Source organism: Tachysurus fulvidraco, chromosome 23 (assembly GCF_022655615.1).
Source record: "Tachysurus fulvidraco isolate hzauxx_2018 chromosome 23, HZAU_PFXX_2.0, whole genome shotgun sequence".
Lineage (NCBI taxonomy): Eukaryota > Metazoa > Chordata > Actinopteri > Siluriformes > Bagridae > Tachysurus > Tachysurus fulvidraco.
Window position 1 is genome coordinate 13336952 of NC_062540.1, and position 19610 is coordinate 13356561.

At 36.8% G+C, this 19610-nt stretch overlaps 1 protein-coding gene across 19 annotated transcripts in view; it reads left to right on the forward strand.

The window, feature by feature from the left end:
• The window catches only part of rap1gapa (RAP1 GTPase activating protein a), a 106526-nt gene that overhangs the window by 35636 nt on the left and 51280 nt on the right, over positions 1-19610 (forward strand). For 14 of the 19 annotated variants that reach the window (XM_027170489.2, XM_027170478.2, XM_027170479.2 and 11 more), the window contains exon 2: positions 10752-10787. The exons of 2 other annotated variants lie outside the window; for them this stretch is intronic. Coding sequence is in view for 15 of the 17 variants with exons in the window: in XM_027170478.2 (XP_027026279.2) it covers positions 10752-10787 (36 nt within the window). In the remaining 2 variants the exon portion in view is untranslated. Of the gene's footprint in view, positions 1-8193; positions 8347-10751; positions 10788-11497; positions 12319-19610 lie in introns of those variants that run through there. 3 more of the 19 variants (XM_047807267.1, XM_047807265.1, XM_047807266.1) reach the window with 3 other exon arrangements.

Consider the following 19610-nt stretch of genomic DNA (forward strand, 5'->3'; position numbering starts at 1 on the left):
TTATAGCAGAGATTTGGAGAATAGCCAGTAATAGGTCAATAGAATCCTGGACAGGAGCAAAATTTTTAAAGCAGCTTTCAGAAATTAGCAATACTGATTTGCAAAATTACTTTGACTTAGAGAGGTATCGATCCTTACAGTATATCAGGTGCTGGACTGACATCATTCTCATTTCCTAATACAAGCACTCCGAAAGTTGCTCTAGTTCTAGCACACCATATGTTATACTGTCATACAAATTGACAGATAAATATATTTTGATTTCACATGAAATCTGTAATATGTCAAGAGGATGCACTATACAAACATCATTGTAACAGGATGAAAAATATAATCATTAAGAGTTCACTGCTACCAAACAGCAAATATCGAACCTGCTGCAAACACTGAATAGTAAGAAACTTTCTCAGATAAAACTAGGTGAGTAAAAATTACAGTGATTACACGGTATGTGGTTCTTTTTCAATGACAATTCACCACCAAGGCACCAGAGAGCATCTTCATGCGAAATTTGAACTTCTTATTATTGACAATGCTAATTTCCTTTGATAAACATATATAGAATATAAAGCATATGGACACTCAGGATAATTGCAAAGTCCTATGGATTGTTTATCAATCGAGTAAGCTCACCCCTGACCCTGATTTGCTTTGCCTTTTTATTACATCTTGGAAAGCCGATTGTTCGGGTTTATGTCTGATCATCTGTTTATCTACTCTTGTTGTGTTTGTAACCATGACTTTGTCTTTGTCTTTTAGATTTTATTTTCATCGAGCCACTATAATGCATGACCTGGATCTCCCCATTGTCTCATTATTATTTAGATTTTATACATTGTTTGTTGTAAACCTCTCACACATGGTTCCTATTATACTTTGTCACTTTTGCCCTCACATCCAGAGGTCAATTACTGGGTAATCACACACAAAAAGTCTTCATTAATATGGAGGAATTCACTCAACCCCTTTTCATGGGAACACTGAAAACCTCTGCCTCAACAATCCAAATCCCAGCATGAGTAACTCAACTTTCTTCACTAACTCTAACTAAGACCACTTCTGCACTTGTCTTGTGCAACCAGACAAATGTGATGGATATCTGGGCAAATGCAATGTGCTGTTTTGCTGGAAAGTGCAACCTCTGTCTTTGCTAGTGTAATAGAAAAATGTTGTGAATAACAAAAATGAACATTGAACATTCTTTATCAATACACTCACACACCTGAAATTAGGAACAGCAAGGATAACAAAGGGGGATTGAACTGTTTTCCAAACTGCACCCTAAGCCTGAAAGATAAGAACTTTGCAGATGTATGGGAAATGATAGTGTGACCGTTACTGCTTTACAAACCAACTAACTCACTCTGTTCAGACTTAGGTCGGGACAGACTGACTTCACACTTGCAAGTGTATTGAATAAAGAAGTTTGATACTCCACAGGATTCTGCTACGTTCTTCTCTGCAACTTAGGAAAAGTTTACTTGAACTATTATTCCTGATTAATAGAATAGAATTTCCCCCACACTAGGGAAGTGGTTAAAAAATCCATCCGCTTCTTGCCCTGCTCACCAGTTTGAAAGGGAATTCCAAAAGGTTTTTGATTGCTTAGTCTCAGGGAAGGATACTGGAGAGACTACTTTCTTTCAAACAAGATTTTTCATGTACACCTAATTCTCACGAAGCTCTGAGAAAAGCATCTCTTTATGGTACATAATGCATATAATGGAGATGGAAAAGGTGAAGGTGGAAGCAGTTGCCTCCTGGACACATACTGTAGCTGAACTACTAAAGAACTGCACAGATTCCAATGATTTGCTCACTTTTTTGACACATCTAAAGTGGAAACATAACATTTTTAATTTATTAGAAAAGGCCATCTAAGTGTTCAGGAATCTGGAGGGAACTTTTTTCCAGTGCAGTGGATGATGAAGTTTCCAGACCCTAAAACATCTAAAAATAGAGTGGGAGCCATGTCATCTTGACAACATGGTAATCCTTCCAATCTACACTCCTGTGCCATCTTCTCTCAGAAAATAACACCAGCAGAACAACACTAATACCTGTGAAACGGGAAGTAGCTCCTCATTAATGCTATATTGGAAGTGCATCAGCATTGGCAGGACCTGACAGGACCTGAACACCTGTTTCTCATAATCACAGGCCAGCAGAACCTAGACTATTCCAAGTCAGCAAAAGATTAAAATTTCATGCTAAGCCATGTTGTTCCTCTTCTTTTCATGTTTTATTTTCACCCTGCTATAGACCTGTCACCCATCATTATTTACTTTATCACAGATAACAGTTCACCACCCCACCACCAGAGGGCAATCTCCACTAAATTGTAAATGCTTTATTGTTGGTCATGCTTATTTCTTGCCAGAACAGTATAAAAAAACTCATTCTAATCACAAAGTCTTGTCATATTTTCAGCAATTCGAGTAAGTTCAGAGCTGTTGTTTCTCTGATTAAGCTCAGTGTTTGACCCTAGCTTCACTGTTTTTTTTTTTCTTGTGGTGGATTTCTCCTTGATCTGGTTTACTTCTGATCTTCTGTGTAACCCTTACCTGTCTTTATGACTATGATTTTAGATCTGACTTTAGGATTGTGTTTTACTGAGCCTACATTGTGTATAACCTAGATCTGCCCATTGTTTGAGACATTTTGGTTTTGGACAATTATACTTTTATGTCCCCTTTGTTACACAGTACTTATACCATTGAGTATCAAAATAACACCCCAGTGTGATGTCGATTATTATGTGAACCCTTATGCCGATTTATATTTGCAGTAGTACAACATTTCATATCATGTTTTATATTCAGTAGATGTTCAAAGAAGGATGCTGGAATTGAATACAAGTCAAATGTCACATCTAACATACAATATTGACATTTCTGGTGCTTAGACTTATAATGTATCTCTGTTAGAAAGGGAGACATTTAACCAGTGGGATAATGCTGAATTATCACAGTGACTATACACAATGAAGATGGACAGAAATGTGAAAGTGCAGCTTTAGAGCTGGCCATGATAAATTTGTTTATGTAGGTGTACCAGGGACTCTCAAGGTCAATCACATACTTTCACAAGGCACTTCAGGCACAACGAGCACTATAGCTTTTGTCACTTCCCCACACACAGACACACACACACACACACACACACACACACACACACACACACACTGACACAAAAAATGTGAAACACCAACAAACCGTAACCCAGATGAGGATCGAAGCAGGGAAAACTATGTTAGAAACATTGCAGAGATGTAGTATGACTTATTGTAAGGCAGTAAATGGCAGGTCAAATAAATTTCCAATCTATCATTGGTTTTTGTCATTTTATTTGACATAGGATACTTTCAAAGGTTAGAATGATGCAACACAGTAACAGCGGTGTTGTGTCTAATTTTGACATCCTCACAGTTGTTGATTAATGTCCGTGCCACACTAGAGGATAATTAGGCTGATTTTTAGACTGAGACAACTCTTCTGATGATAGCACAAAGTGTCCTCATTTCAGACTGGTCTTGAAGGATTTATTACTCACATTATCCTGTGACATAGGGCACTTAAACTCTTGTAACTTCTTGCAGTGTGGGGACAATGACGTGTGTCTTGTGTAAAGGTGCAATCTTGAAATACTACATATTGAACGTATAGCCAAACTGAATAATCCATGTTTGTCTTGATCTAAAATTATGTTTATTCACAACAAAAAAAGTGATCCCAGGTTTCTTGAATCTGTATCCTTGAGCATATTTATGAGCATAATTCAAATCTATGTTGCATTATGAGACTCATTGTGCAGTCATTATTCCTAATAGTATAGGTTTGATGGCAAGATGTGTCCTAGTGGTGACTGTAGAAAATACATATAGATAGGAAAATAAGTGCAGATACCAGCAAGTCTTGCTTGGATTGCTGGTTGTGTTTCTTATGACAACCAAGCCACATACCAATATAATACCTGAAGGCCACCGTAATTCTTGATTTTGAACACCACTTGAGCTGATTTCTAATAGCATTTAATCAGTAATAAATGTCAAAATGCCTTAAATATCAAATATACTGCACTTAAATACAGTACTGTGCAAAGTGCTAGTTTCTCTCTAGCATATATAGTCAGTAGATTACCTTACAGATTACCTACATCATTCGTTTAGTCAGACTTTTCTGTTATATTAACTGCCACATTTGACTGTTCCAAGTCATCCACAAGAGCACTGGTGAGATCCTGGTTATACCAGGCTACATATCAGGGCAATGCAGTCAGCATTCCAATTCATCCCAAAGGTCTTCACTGAGGTTGAGGTCAGGGTTCAGTTCAGGGCATCTGTCTGCTTTCAAACCAAATTTGGCAAACCATGTGTTTATGGACCTGGCTTTGGGCACTGAACTGTTGTCATGCTGGAACAGATTTAGTCTAGGCCTTATTTCCAGTAAAGTGCAATTTTAATGATAGATCATACAAGATATTCTATACAATCATGTGCCTCCAACATTGTGGTAAAAACCTGAGGAAGGGCCACAATTAGGGTTCATCTTTAGCCATCTGTATACTATTGGCCGATTATTGTAATACCCAGACATTTTTTTAAGCTTTACTACTACTTTTAAGCTCTTGAAGAGGTTAAAAATAGTAGTAGAGCTTAAAAGATGCTTTTAAAAAAGTAGTAAAGCTTAAAAATGGTCAGTGGGGGACTTTTGTTGAGAGTCCTGATGAAAAAAAACATTGATAAAGGACAAACATCCGAAATAGTATAGCAAATTTGGAAACTCAACTCCAAATGAAAACGCGGCTAAATATGGCTTAAAATGACTAACTTTTCAGTAAACAACAAACACTAAACAAACTAAACAAACACTTTTACTCAGTGGGTCTTGCAGATATACCATGAACTTTGCAAGAATATACTGTACACTGAATATACAATACACACTGACCTAAACAAAGCCTTTATTTCAAAAGTCATAAGCTGTTAAAAGTAGGGTTTTTTATATTTAAACCAAGCTAAGTAAACATCAGACAGAATTAGTGCAGTTCTTTGTCTTTGTCAACAACAGGAGCGTTAAATAAGGACCGGTTCTTTCTGTTTAAGTTTTACTGTTGTGTTTTTTCTTTGTATCTCTGGACCACAAGCATTTTCATAATGCATGCACAATCGCAATTTCAATATAAAACAATATATTTGTAGTGTTGTCTTTTGTCTTTCCTAAGCACCCTTTTGTTACAAGCGTGATACAAGCAACATTCTTCATTCCCCAACATAATCTTACTCCATCTGGTCTTATTGTAATAGAGACAAGCGAATTTAATTACAATTGCTGCACTGTTTTCTTTAAAAGCCATCAGGGAGCTGCTTCTTCAGTGCATAAATGGATTTAACACAAAGTCATGTTTTCATAGCTAAGCTCTTAGACAACTTTAGCTGTTGACCTGAGCTGCCTCTGCAAAGAATCAATAAGACAAAAGCAAATATTACATGGAACATGTTGTTTTAAATCCAAGCTGAAGACATGTGCTGCTGAGAAACCAATGGACAACACATTATCAGCTGGTTATTCATTCTTCCAGTGCCTCTGTGTTTTCTGTTTGTATTGACAATATGCTTGTAAATGCAAGAGCAGCCTTTAAGTTATTGTGAATTGGCCCCTGAAGGACACTCACTATTTCTGCAGCAAAACGCATGAACACATTATAAATACCCAATTTATAAAGCAGGATATTCTTGAACTACTTGACTTGACCTGACTTGACTTGACTTGACTATTCTTGAATACTTGACTTGTCTTGAACTCTGTAAAACATGTGACTGTCAGAGGAAAATCAACATTTGTCACACTTATTAATTATCTTATATACTGCTGAAAATAAAATAAAAATTCACCACATGATATTGGACAGAGAATAAAAGACCTGTAATAAGTGTGAAAAACATTAACAAGAAACCGTATAAAAAAATACACACTGACAAATCCAAAAACACAAACACAACAGCAGAATTGTAAACACACCAGCAACCGAAAAAACACTAAAGAAAATTGGTTACATATCAACATTAAGATTATACAGTACTCTTGTGGCTTCCCTATTGATACTTTTATTTATGCTATATACAGTAAGTGAACTATTCACACCTATATAAAGCTTTTTGGTTTTTCATAACAAAGAACAACTTCTTACAATTATGACATTCATTTGAATTTAATTCAATTTCAATTCAATTCAAATGTATTGGTATAGCACTTTAAACAATGGATAGCTTTACAGAATGTAATAATGTAATACAATAGGTTTTATATTATACAAAGATTATATATAATATAATACAAACATTTAAGATTAATATTAGATATATTTAAATGTGATTGTATTTATCCCTAATGAGCAAGTCTGAGGTGACTGAGGCGACTGTGGCAAGGAAAAACTCCCTTGGATGGAAGAGGAAGAAACCTTGAGAGGAACCAGATTCAAAAGGGAACTCATCATCATTTGAGTGACACTGGAGGGTGCGATTATAAATTGGTATACACACTGGATAGTGTTATGATGAATAATGTCCTTTCTACGATCACATACAGCCTGACAATTGTGTATTTATTAGGAGGTCGTTGTCCTCAAAGACCACATGGAGTTGGCATATTCTCTTTGACTGTCCAAAATCTTTATGAAGGATAACAGAATGAAAATATGCAATAAAAAAAAAGTCTTATGCCATATCCAACCAAGATGGAGCATTTGATGTTCAGTAAGGACCAGCAGTAACTTATTAGGATACAGTTTTTTCAACTGTAACAAACATTAGTCTATATGGCAGCCATTTTATAGAAACTCTTCATTATTGTCTGCATTACCAACATAAATCTTATCTTCATGGTTAATCTCATCTCCAAAACTTACTCAAAACATTTCATACATGTCTCAAAATAAGCTAGTTTGATCATATCACCGGTAACAATTCTCATTTACTGTAGAAAGCATTCTGTCACCCAACACACTGACTTGCACTGACTTGAACAGGTTGCATAATGTTTAAGTTCTTTGTATGAATGATTTTTTTTCACATAAATCAGTATTTCATTATATAATAAGAATGGCATCTTTTCACTTTTTTTTTATAACTGGTCTAAAGTACCGTAACATGTTCAAATCAGGAATTCAGTTATCCTGCTCTTTACCACTCTTATTTTCCCACCAACCTGTCTTCCGTGATCCATGCTTCCAAACAAAATCAGTCAGAAAAAAATGGACACAATAGTAGGCTTTTAGCTGGCAATTAACTGTGCTGGGAATTATTATTACTATATTTTATGTCGATATTATAAGATTTTTTAAAAATGCTAGAGATGGCCGCTAAAAAACTCTTCTGTCAACACTTAACTAAGTGGTAACTAATTGTATTATAAGTGATACTGTATATCACTTATATTTCCTCATTTGTAAATTGTTTTGGATTAAAGCATCTGTGTTAATATATCGTGTACATCAATAAATGTCATGTAATAAATGAAAAGATCAGGACATATATGAATATTGAACATTATATGCTCATCGCTGATCATCATGGGGACACGGAAAACTGAGGGATGGAGGATTTACAGTTGGAGGAAATGCAAAACTGGACATAATAATATAATACTGTCAATCTTGGCAGCATTCTGTTTTGAATGTGTTTCTAACAGTTTGAAAGCAGCCTATTAGCTTTCGAATGACAACATAGTTCCTGGATTGTGGAAGATTTATTATGAAAGCAGTGAAAAATGACTCCGTTTGGTCTGCATGCATTTCTGTTTTGCTGTGTGAACAGTTCTGACAATGTGACTTCAGTTTTGAACAACGTGTGTTAGCGACTGAACAAATCTGTAACATTGATATGTTTTTGGTAGATTTAGGTAGATTTTGGAAGATTGCTCTTTTGTTATGACAGCATGTTACACACTTACAGTATAAGCCTCAGTAATTAAAGTACTACTGCGAATGAACTATAAAAACCAGCTACCAGGGGCCTGTATGCAGACAAAAGAACGGTAACTTGATGATATTCATAACCTGTAACTGCAGTCTAGTTTCTCTGTATAAATCCCACCTCTAAATCTAACGTGGGAACTGAGATACTGTAGCAAAGCTGTTGTCAGATGGTGGCTGATGAATCCAGTTAATATGCAGCCTAATCCAGGACAGAAGCATGAGTAAAAAGACCGGATTCCCAGAGCAGCCTACTCTCCCGCCTGCTGAGGGACAAGGGGCTGTCTGTTCAAAGCAAAATGCTTTGGAAAGAAAATGACAGCAGATATGAAATGAGAGTGTTACAGCAGGAGTGCTGAAATATTGAGCAGCTGGGTAAGTTTTGTTGACATGGCACACAAGTGTGCTTGTATCTCTGTACAGAAACCTTATTGGTCTGTTTAGAGGATTGTTGCAGAATAGGAACTGGATTTATTTACTGGTGCTGGAGTATGAACGACAACATACCGTAGATCATGGATTGTGGAAGATTTATTGTGAAAGCAGTGAAAAATGACTCAATTTGGTCTGCATAGATTTCTGTTCTGCTGTTTGACATTTTTTTGACAATGTGACTTCAGTTTTGAACAACGTGTGTTAGCAACTAAAAAAACAACTGGAATGAATGAATGAATGAATGAATGAATGAATGAAAGAATAAAACTCTGAATGAATGTAATATGGCTCTAAAACAAGCTGACACTACTTGTCAAATTATTACTGTTATTTTTGTAAGCCTGAATGTGTACAAATGTATTATGTTGCATGATAATCCTGGGAGTGTGTAGTCCAGTTTTCACATCAGATTTAGCATTTTATTTGCCATAAAACACATTTTGAGTGAAATACAACGTATCAAACTTCATATCTTTAATCAGCTTTAAACAGCAGATTTGCCATTGTGCTTTGACCAGCAATAACCTACGATATAAAATGAAATAAAAATCCAACCACTGTTTTTTTTTAATTTATGACAATCAGTATTTGAGGTCCTTGACATCTGTAGTGAAAGTGTTACATTTGTACAGGAGTGTTTAGGACAGCACCATCTACTGGCTTTAAAAGTAACTTTTCTTATAAGGGACAAATGAGCTTTAAGACAGAATATGATTTATTCACAATAGCAGCATCTGTTTGGGCATGCTCTAATTTTTGCAATGTGTTTATGCTGCTAAGATATTTATGTACCAGTGCACCAATTCAGGTTGCATTTGCATTCATATAATCCTTCAACAAGATTAAAGCAGAAAATGAAAAGCACAGAAAAGCATTTATACACATCAGTAAGCCATGACAACCCACAGCCCATTAGTATCAATATTAAAAGTTGAAGTACTTCAAAAAGTGAGCCAGAAGTTTGAATGAGGACATTTCTGTCAGACAGAATAGGAAAGCTGTCCATGTGCTCATGGGCTAAGGGACTGGGTGGGTACTGAGTCATCTGCAATTTGAACCCTACTGTGTGTTCAGTCAAATATCTTATTCCCAATCATTTCTCCATATGCTCTACAGACAGCAGCACACTGAGAGATCAAGAGTACATCTGTCCCAGTTCTGACACGTTCTCTTGATGTCACAGTAGCAGTTCAGGTTGTTGTTATTTTTGTGACAGTGTATTAAGTAGAGTAGGACTGAAATGTTTTGTAGAGATGTACCAGCCAGAAATGTCTAGGACCAGTGACAGATGAATATTCTACAGTATTGGGATTGTTGCAGTCTAAACATAGGCCACATCTTTACTAATAAGGATTGTATCAAACAACATGATGTGGCAATGGTCAGTGTAAACCAAAATCATCAATTTGTTAAGGACTGGATTCACAGTCACAGCAAAAAAAAAAGTCTTATTAAACTCATAGTTGTCATGCACCAGGAGGAACTCAGGTCTCAATGCACCAGTGTAAAATAATGTCTTTAAGGATTTCATCCAGGAAATTAACAGCAATAAGGGTACTGTTGGCTAGCACGTGGAGTTCTTTGCGATCCTCCACTGATATTCCTCCTAAGACCAGCACTGACCCACCGCCAAACCGTTCATGCCGGATGATGTTGCAGGCACCGTAATGTTCCCCACTTCATCTCCAGACTATTTCACATCTGTCTTTGCTCGGTGTGAACCTGCTATCATGTGTGAAGAGAATGGGACGTGATGATGGACCTGCCGGTTCTGGCATTCTCTGGCAAATGCCAGCTGAGCTGCACTGAGCTGTTGTATATAGTGTATGTTGCAGTGTTTATAGTTAGAGTATTTCCTGTTTTGGAGTGGCCATGTTCATCGATTGCCTTGTCATGTCACACTCCACAGTGGTGTTTAGTGGCACAACTATCACCTTTTCCATTATCATTGTATAAATGAAAAACCAAGGTATAAGACTTGTGCCTTTATATCTTTGGTATCATTAGCACATGTGGTGCAGAGCAGCACAAAGGTTAAAAAAGAGGGTTGGGTTTAATTAAATGCCTTATCAAGAGGTGTGGTTAAGCACGTTGCTGTGATATCTAATCACATCAGATTCTCTCATTGATTGTAAGAACAAATATCACTGATTTCTTCTTCATGGTGTCGTTCCCATGGCAAAAAAAACAGAATATGATTTTGTCTTGGTTTCTGATTTTGGTCCTGTTTCACCATGTTCTACACCAAAGTTGTAGTGAGACCTGCCAGAGGAACATACTGTATTAACTCATGACCACAAACAAATAAATCTCTTTCCAACTGAAACTTTTTATATCCTTTTCAGAGTCGACAAGACTTTCTCCAGAGCTCGGAGCTTATGGTAAGTATTTAAACTCCACTTTATTTGCAATAAATTTGTAATTATGGGGAGTGAATTACAATGAATATTATTCTGGAGTAGTTCAGTGGCATCACTTTTTTTATTATTTTTCCCTAAAAGCTTCATTACCTTACTGTAGTTACATGTTCTAACTGTAAAAGGTGAACAGGAAGCCATTGTGCTCTTGAGAATTATTTCTGCATGAAGATGAGTTAAAGCTATAGGATTTGTATGTGGATTAAGAGATTAAATTAGTATTACAGTTACATAACTTTACTTAATAACTGAACTTCAAACACACACACACACACACACACACACAGACACACACACAGACACACACACACAGACACACACACAGACACACACACACACATACATATACACACACACACACACACACACACACGCTCACTCTCTCACACCTGAAACCTTTTTTTGGTGTATGTAAAATAAAAGCATTTGAAAACAGCTAAAATTATATATATATATACAAAATCCAAATCCAAAATCCAAATACCTTGCCTTTTTTTAATTCATCATGATTGGAGCTAGTTTGCACGGCCCGGTGCATGTGTGAGCACGGCAGTAGTAAGGCAGAGGCAGACAGAGAGCTGTCCCAATACGAGCAAGACACTGCAGCCCCACTGTCTGGTTGCCACAGTAACACTAGACAGTTCTGCAGTGTTGGCAGGACAGAGCGGGTGAGGTGCAATGTAGGATGTATGCGTGAAAGTGTATGTGTGAGTTTTTGCGTGCATGCACGCATGCTCGTGTTGACAGGAAGTGTGTGAAGGCAGATGGACAGTGAGCTTCCAGCCTTGAAGGTCAGCCTGCCAAAGTCTCTATCAGGTTTCTACAGCACCGGGCACCGGCGTCTTTGCCTTTCTGAGCCTCTCTAGCTCTTAGCAGTCCTGGGAAACAGGAGCCTACCGCAAACCACACTCGACTCCTCCTCATCATACTGATCGTCCGCTTCGGAGAGGATACAGCAAGTGCTACCTACATAGCATACCTGTACCAGTGGATTTATTGCAGTAGTTGTGGTTTGTCAGCATTTTTGCTGTTAGCGCATGATGACCTTTTTTTTTTGCATGCAGAATATGATGCAGATCAGATCACAATAGTTGCTATAATGTGTCTGATATGAAAGAAAGATTCTGATATATTAGATATTATTAGGAAATATAAGTATAAGTAGTTATATAAGAGCTGAACAATTCACGGGCCTTATATCGAAAAACGCATTCTGAAGGATTTTAACTTTGTAACTTTGTTTATGTTTAGCAAACTATGATTAGCATTTATCTTATCTAAAGTGTAATCTAAAGTGAAGTAGCTTTACACAGTTGCTGTAGCCAAGGCCTTGTATCTCTCTGAGTGTATGATAAAGTCAGATTAGTGGTGAACTGTGATCATTTCTGGGACTTACTTTATAAAGAAAGACACAAAAAACACTAAAAAAGGTCTGACAAGAGAGGATCAACATGCCTTGCTCTCCATTCCGATTTGGAAGGCCAAAAAAGTTCTGGTGAGTTTTGCATGTAGCAATGTCATGTAAATGTTGTGACATTTGAATTTGAATGGAAAAAACTTCCATGCCCAACAAAGGACATTTTTTGCTGGCAGACGTCAGAACAGGAGAACAATTCAGCTGTCTTGCACAAAAACACACACAAAAAAAGAAGTTAAAGCATATTATTCACTATGATGAATTATTCAATTACTACAATTGAAGTAAATGGAAAAGCATACGGTTACAAGACTCAGGCAATGGCAGAGCCTTGGTGTTCAAGGGGTTAAATATTTATGATGTTATATTGGGAAAAAACAACATATTTCTTTTTTATCCTCTCTCTCTCTCTCTCTCTCTCTCTCTCTCTCTCTCTCTCTCTCTCTCTCTCTCTCTCTCTCTCTCTCTCTCTCTCTCTCTCCTAAACTTAACATTATTGTCCACATTTATAATGAACAGCATTAAATCAAATTCACTTGCAGTTGACATCCAGTTGAACCATTTGAATCTCTTTGCATTTTATATTACAAAACAACTGGAAAAGTTCTATTAAAACACCTCATGATTTCCTCGATCTTTATTGTTTTCAACATTACACTGTATTTGTGGATATTGAAACATGAAACGTATTTCAGGTCGGTGTGCACAGATCGGAGTTAAAATTAGAGACAAAAACAAATGTGACCTGATTACTTTTTCTTTCTTTTTTCCTCGTCTACTCCTATTTTATTCTTTCTTTTTTACATGATCTACAGCAATCGTATAGTAAGTGACCTTAAAAGCCATGAATGTGTTATGTAGGCCGACATCTGTAATATTAAGTATTGTAATATTAACTCCTTCTGAATCCAACACAAATCCTACATAAAACGAAGATACAGTTTCTGTTGGTATTTCCAGTTTCCCACAGACCTGGATAAAATTATTAATTAAAATTATAGGAATATGTTTTTAGTGCCATTAGAATCACTGAGCTAAGGATATAACATATATTTAAAAATTAACCTACACTGGGCTTTCTTAGTGTATTCATGAGCACTGAATTTCTATAAGGATATTTTCTGTTAAATTCTAATTCTTACCTGAAAAAAACATATCGAAACATATCTTTACATAAAAGAAACTCCCAGTAACATTACAAGTTTGAGGCTGTTGCATCAACCATTTTTCAAATACGTCTCTTGGAACAGCAGATTATTGAGAAATATTTTGAAATTTTATTTCACGTGTTGTGTCACAGCACAGATGCTGAGACAAACACAAGTGCATGTTTGTGACTTTTAATGACAGTTCAAACAATAAATCCAAAAAGCTTAAAAGAGAAAGACAGGCAATGGCCAAGCAACAAGCAAACAGGTATCAGAGATATGAAAAACACCTATCAAAACTATCAAAAATAGCATGAACAAGAAGCTGAGCGTATACTATATAAAGTGATTGTTAGTTAAGCATGAGGTGTGTGTGTGTGTGTGTGTGTGTGTGTGTGTGTGTGTGTGTGTGTGTGTGTGTGTGTGTGTGTGTGTGTGTGTGTGTGCGTGTGTGTAAGTGAGTTTGCATTGTAGAAAGTGAAGTCCGGTGTGTCCGTGTTTGTAGGCTACCATGTAGGATGGGAAAAGAAGTTTGAAGGTGTAGATATAAATGTAAACGATCTTTACTCTAGAGCTGGTGGTCTACTTGTACAACTATTATGATGCATAAAAGTTATGATGAAAGAAAATTACAGTATGTGATAAAAAAATTGTCATGAAATAACTTTGAGTAAAAACAATATAAGAATCATAATATATATATATATATATATATATATATATATATATATATATATATATATATATATATTTCAATATAAGTATAAAAAAATTTAAAACCAGGCTTCTATGAGTCAACAGAAAATTAGCATTATGTATTGTTCTAGCATTATCTATTGGTGCATCCATCCATTCTTTCATCCATTCATCCATCCATCCTTTCCAGCCATGAGTCCATCCATCTGTCCGTCCGTCCATCATTCCATGGGTACACATGACATGCTAACTTGTAGTTTTTCTTATAGGATCATGGAATTGAATAATTCATACTTGATAATCGTTTTTTTTTTTTTTTTTTACTATTTGGGAAAACTCTTATTATGCATACAATTTTGTCTGTCCATTTCTTTATCTGTCCATCCATACATCCATATATCTGTTCGTCCTGTCATCTGCTCATCCATCCATTTGTCTACTTGTCCATTTATGTGTCACTTAATGAGTTTGTTTCATAAATAAGTAAATTCTTATTTACTTACTTACTAAGAATAAGTATGTCATACATTTTTGCAGTGCTGCTAAGACTTATAGCGTTTCAACATAGATCAAAAAAGTGTTACAAAAGTTGCTTTTGTCATAGAAATGTATGTTTGGTCAGCTCTCAAATGCTTCAGTGATAGTGTGTTTACCCCTTCGCAGTTTTAATCTCATGTCTGGGAGACAAAGAAAGTATTAATTGGCTCTGATCATTAAGAGATGGAATTACTAACGCTCCCCCAAGCATGCCCGGGTGTCCTGTGGCATTGTATGAACAGCATTTTAAAAAGAGCTACAAGAAGGAAGTATTAGCTCTCACCATCCCAGATTATTAGCGAAAGAGTGATAAGAGACAAGTCAAATAATGGCTGAAATTTAGACGAATAAATGGGAATAAAAACATGTAAAATGGGTCATTTAGACATGAGCAGACCATAAGAGTTAAAAGCCAGTTCAACTTGATTAATGATGGTAATAGTGCAGAGGACAAATTAATCTATGTTTGGGTGCCAGGTGGCCTACTCAAGACAACTCTTATTTAGTCAGCATGGACTTCCCACTAAACCACGGCCTAGATTTTATCCACTGTTTTGACATTGGAACAATATTTGTTTCAGCCAAGAGGCATTTTTAGCGCTGCTAATTGCTTCTCATTGTCAAGTTTGCATCGAGGAACAGTTTGGTGACAATAGTGAGAATGAATAAATAGGGGAAGTAATTACACTTCACAAAGACAGGATCAGACAGGATAATAAATGCAGTTGTTCACCACTAAAGAGCAAATGTGCAGCTTTTTTTTCTTGGGTGGAGGTAATAAATTGCTGCATACTGGTGAATTTGTCTGTGAGTTTAAATTGGATGTGAGAATTTTGTAACTGCAATGAATTTGTAAAGTCTTAGCCTTTTCTTGAATTTTTATGTATTTTATCTATCATCGTTATGAATTAAGTCCTGTATACACGGATGAATACAATCAAGTGTCTTTGATGGTTATCAGTATGAACTCTATAGTAGGTTAAGGCTTGAAAACAAGTTCACCACTAATTCTCTCCTGTTGTTAATCTTCATCAGAAAGCATGCTGTACTTACAGCTTTAATATGAGCTCTACTCCATAAATAAGTGTAGTCTGAGAGGAGCCAGATCCAGGGCCAAAGGTAAAAATGGAAGCACTAATTCATCATGCATATAGCACAGGATGTAACAGAGATGCGTTTTCAGACTTTTTTGTCTGCGTTGTTTTCCCGTGTAGGGGTCGTCTTGGTGCTGTCATTAATATTTGAACTAGAGTCAAGAGTCAAGAAGCTTTTTATTGTCATTTCAACCATATATAGCTGTTGCAGTACACAGTGAAATGAGACAACGTTTCTCCAGGATCAAGGTGCTACATAAAACAAAGACAGGGCTAAGGACATGTAAGTAGTCTTAGCCACATAAAGTGCAACTGTGCAACCTGGTGCAAACAGTGCAGGACAAGACAAGCAAGACAGTGCAGGACAAAAGACAGTGCAGGACAAAAAACAGTGCAGACATTAAGTTACAAGACAATACAAAAAGTACAAAAAATGCAATACACAAAAGACAATAAACAGTAACAGAAACAGCGCCGACCGACCGGTGTAAATACTGAATGTTCAAACAGTATTTTGTGCAGTAAAAGAATGAACAGCAGCAGGTTCTTAGCAGCAGGTCCTTTGGATTATATATGGAGTTGTGCAAACAGCAGATGACTGAGATATTGTCCAATATGTGCAAAAACAGCAGAAAAGTGTGCAAAACAGTGTGTGTGTTTTGTGAGGGTCTGTGCAGTCCATACAGATGATGTGTGTGTATGTTGTGCTCAGTATAGTACTATAACTAAACTGTGGCCATGAAAAGGCAACTGTGACATTCGGAAGTGATATATGAAAGTCATTAAGTGTCTCCCGTCACTGTATTGCTTCAGCCAACATCAAAGCAACATGGCCTGCTTTGATTCACCACCGGACGCTGACAGATATGCTTACTTTGCACTCCCGTGAGTGATACCGCTCACTCATTACCACTTAAAAAGAAGTTGGCTCATCACAAAGTGCAGGTGATTCTTTGAACTGATCCATTGTGGTTTTAATTAATTTATTTATACAAGGCAATCATTTGAGACTCGGACTGCACAGCAAGAACATCCAATGCCTTCTATATACTGATATTTACCGGACATCTGTGATATGAGCTAATAAGGAAATAACAACAAGGCCAACAGCAGGGCAGACATTAAAGCAGGTCTGCTATTAAATTTTCACTTTTGTTTGTTAATTGAAAGAATGACATCAGTATACAGCTGCTTTGCACACCTGTATAAACACTTTCACTTTATTGCTTTCAGGTAGATCCTTTTTAAAATGTGCATTTTCCCTTGAGACTGAGTTTGGCTTGCGGACCTAATTTCCCTACTGGACATGGCACCTTGGGAGATTCCAGTCTGGCTAGTAGCGTTCCCCTCCAGGATATAAGTGCTGTTGTGGGATGGTCCTCTCTGCACATCCATATTAGTCTCTATAACCTGGACCTGGTACACACTTCTGGGCAGCATGTGGCAGCGTTGGTATTGAAGTTTCCATAGCGTAGGACATGACACAGTATTAAGTTCTCTCGAAAGGGAACAACACCTGGTTCCCTGAGAAAAGAATGAGGCACTGCGCTGCTTGCCGTACTGTGGGCATCCACTTCCTTCAGAAGCATGACCAATGTGACGTAGATGCCCTTTTATGGTCTTGTTGGCATGCTCCACTTTGTCACATGACCTACTCAAGCAGATAAATCGGCGTGATTTCACACAAAGATCCAGACACGACTTCCACAAAGAAGTGTTCCAATAGCACCAGCCATGCGTTTTGTTCCCTTCTCAGGGAACTGGTTTACATACATAACCTGCTGTAGTTTTAATTCTTCCCAATAAAATAGGAGATTAGGCAATCACAAATATGAAACAGGAATGATTTTTTTTAATTCCTCTCCTGTATTAACTGACACAGCCAGGAAGCCCCATTCACATTCCAGTTCATTAAATTGAAATAAAATTTATCAGTATTTGTTCAACTTTGCTAACATTAGGCAAATATACAGTGTAGCTAATATTACTAACCATATTTAGAGATGGCACCAAAAAGTGGCTGCAGTATACAAGTATTAAAAGCATTGTAAAGGTTTTCTAAAAGACCTCTAAAAGAACAACCATTATCATTTTGTTAATGTGCGTCACGTGCAGCTCCGCCTCAAAATAAGTGGAATCACAGAATTGCCACAACATGGACATGTGACATATCAAAACGCTAAGCACAATGTGGAGAACTACATTACATGTATTCTGATGATGTTATGTGACATCACGTGCAATCACAAAATGACCACAACATGGATGTGTTACATATTAAAATGCTCAGCACAATAAGGAGAACTGCTTGATGTGTTCTGGTGACATAACGTGATGTCACATGCATGTCAGTCGCCAAAATGAGTGGAAACTGTAATGAATGTTCTTATGTAATAAGGAAATGATTTTTTGAGCACAGTGGCATATAGCAGCACATTAAATGTTGTATGACTATTAATTTTTACCAGATGACAAGTAATAAATATATTCAGCTTGTATTTTAGACAATATTATTAGTGGCTTTATACTGATGAACAGCAGTTAAACCTACTTTTAGACAGGCATATGCAGGTTACAAATTTTCAAATAAATCTAGATTTAAATCGGTGAAATGAAAAGGCCATATAACACACATTAACCCATGCTACCAATTCTTAAAACACAACTGTTTGGACTGCCTGGAGGCAGAAGTGGCTTAGCAGACAATTCTGAAATTGAGCTCATTAACAAAGCCCTCCTAATAGTTCATTGACTTGATGCTCCAAATCCCTGGCTGGAGGATGCTCTCTTTACAGCAGCGTTATGTTTAACGACCCAGGGTTGAACCGTCATTCTCAACTTCTGCCTCATTAGCAGCGGAAAATGAGTCTGGCTCATCCTGGGTCAGCTGTCATGAGTGTCTTTAAACTAGATGTGTGGGACTGCATAGTGACTCAGTGTTTTTTCTACCGGTGTGACTGTTCAAAATCCCAACAGTGGCATCTAGTAAATATACTAGCCCATTAGCCTCTGCATTGCCTGAAGCCATACCTGAGATGACTGAGGAACTGTTTTTAGTAATATATAGTGAGCCATTAAGATGTTCATTGTTGTGTTCTGTTCAAACTGTTGTTCGATTCATAGCTATTGTTCCCAATAGCCATTAGGGGAGGCAGTTGAACAAGCAAGAACTGCTGCTGTTATTACCTCTCGCAATGTAGCTATGTTGAATTCTGACTGTTGGATAAAACAAGAGCAATTCTTTGATTTATTAGTGTCACTTTTAAGTATGTTGAAGGCCTACAATATGTGTATAGTAAACAACCCAAATAGGACATTAAATTGACATTGAAATAACTATCTGAGGTGAAACAAGCTGAAACAACTGCAATCTACAGCCTTCACTATTTATAGTTTTAAATTGAGATGAACTTTAATTCATTAATGACTTGGACAGATGTCCCAAATGTATTATTGAGTTTCAGACAGAGCTGGGATGCCTGAGGTCATGTGTCCTCCAGCACGAAGACATGTGGTCTTTCTCAAGCAGATTTCTTAGCAACTCTGATAACTAGTTATGTTCAGATTATTTAGGACATAATACAAAATTCAGCCCATGTGTCAAATTATTATTCAGTTTCTTAAAATTATTTATTTCCTCATAGATGTCATTCACAACTCTAGAGATACATAGAGAAGACAGTGTCTGTGTAAAGACTTAGAAAATAATAGTACTGTTTCAAATAATTGGATAAAATATATTTTCTTAGCTATCTACCAGTGTAACCAGTGTTCTTACCTGTACATCACACACTAAACATGGCTGTGACATATTTAACTTGCCCATTAGGGTGCATATGTCCTAGGTGATATCAACATTTCAGCAAAAACAACTCACACTCTAAACATGTGATAA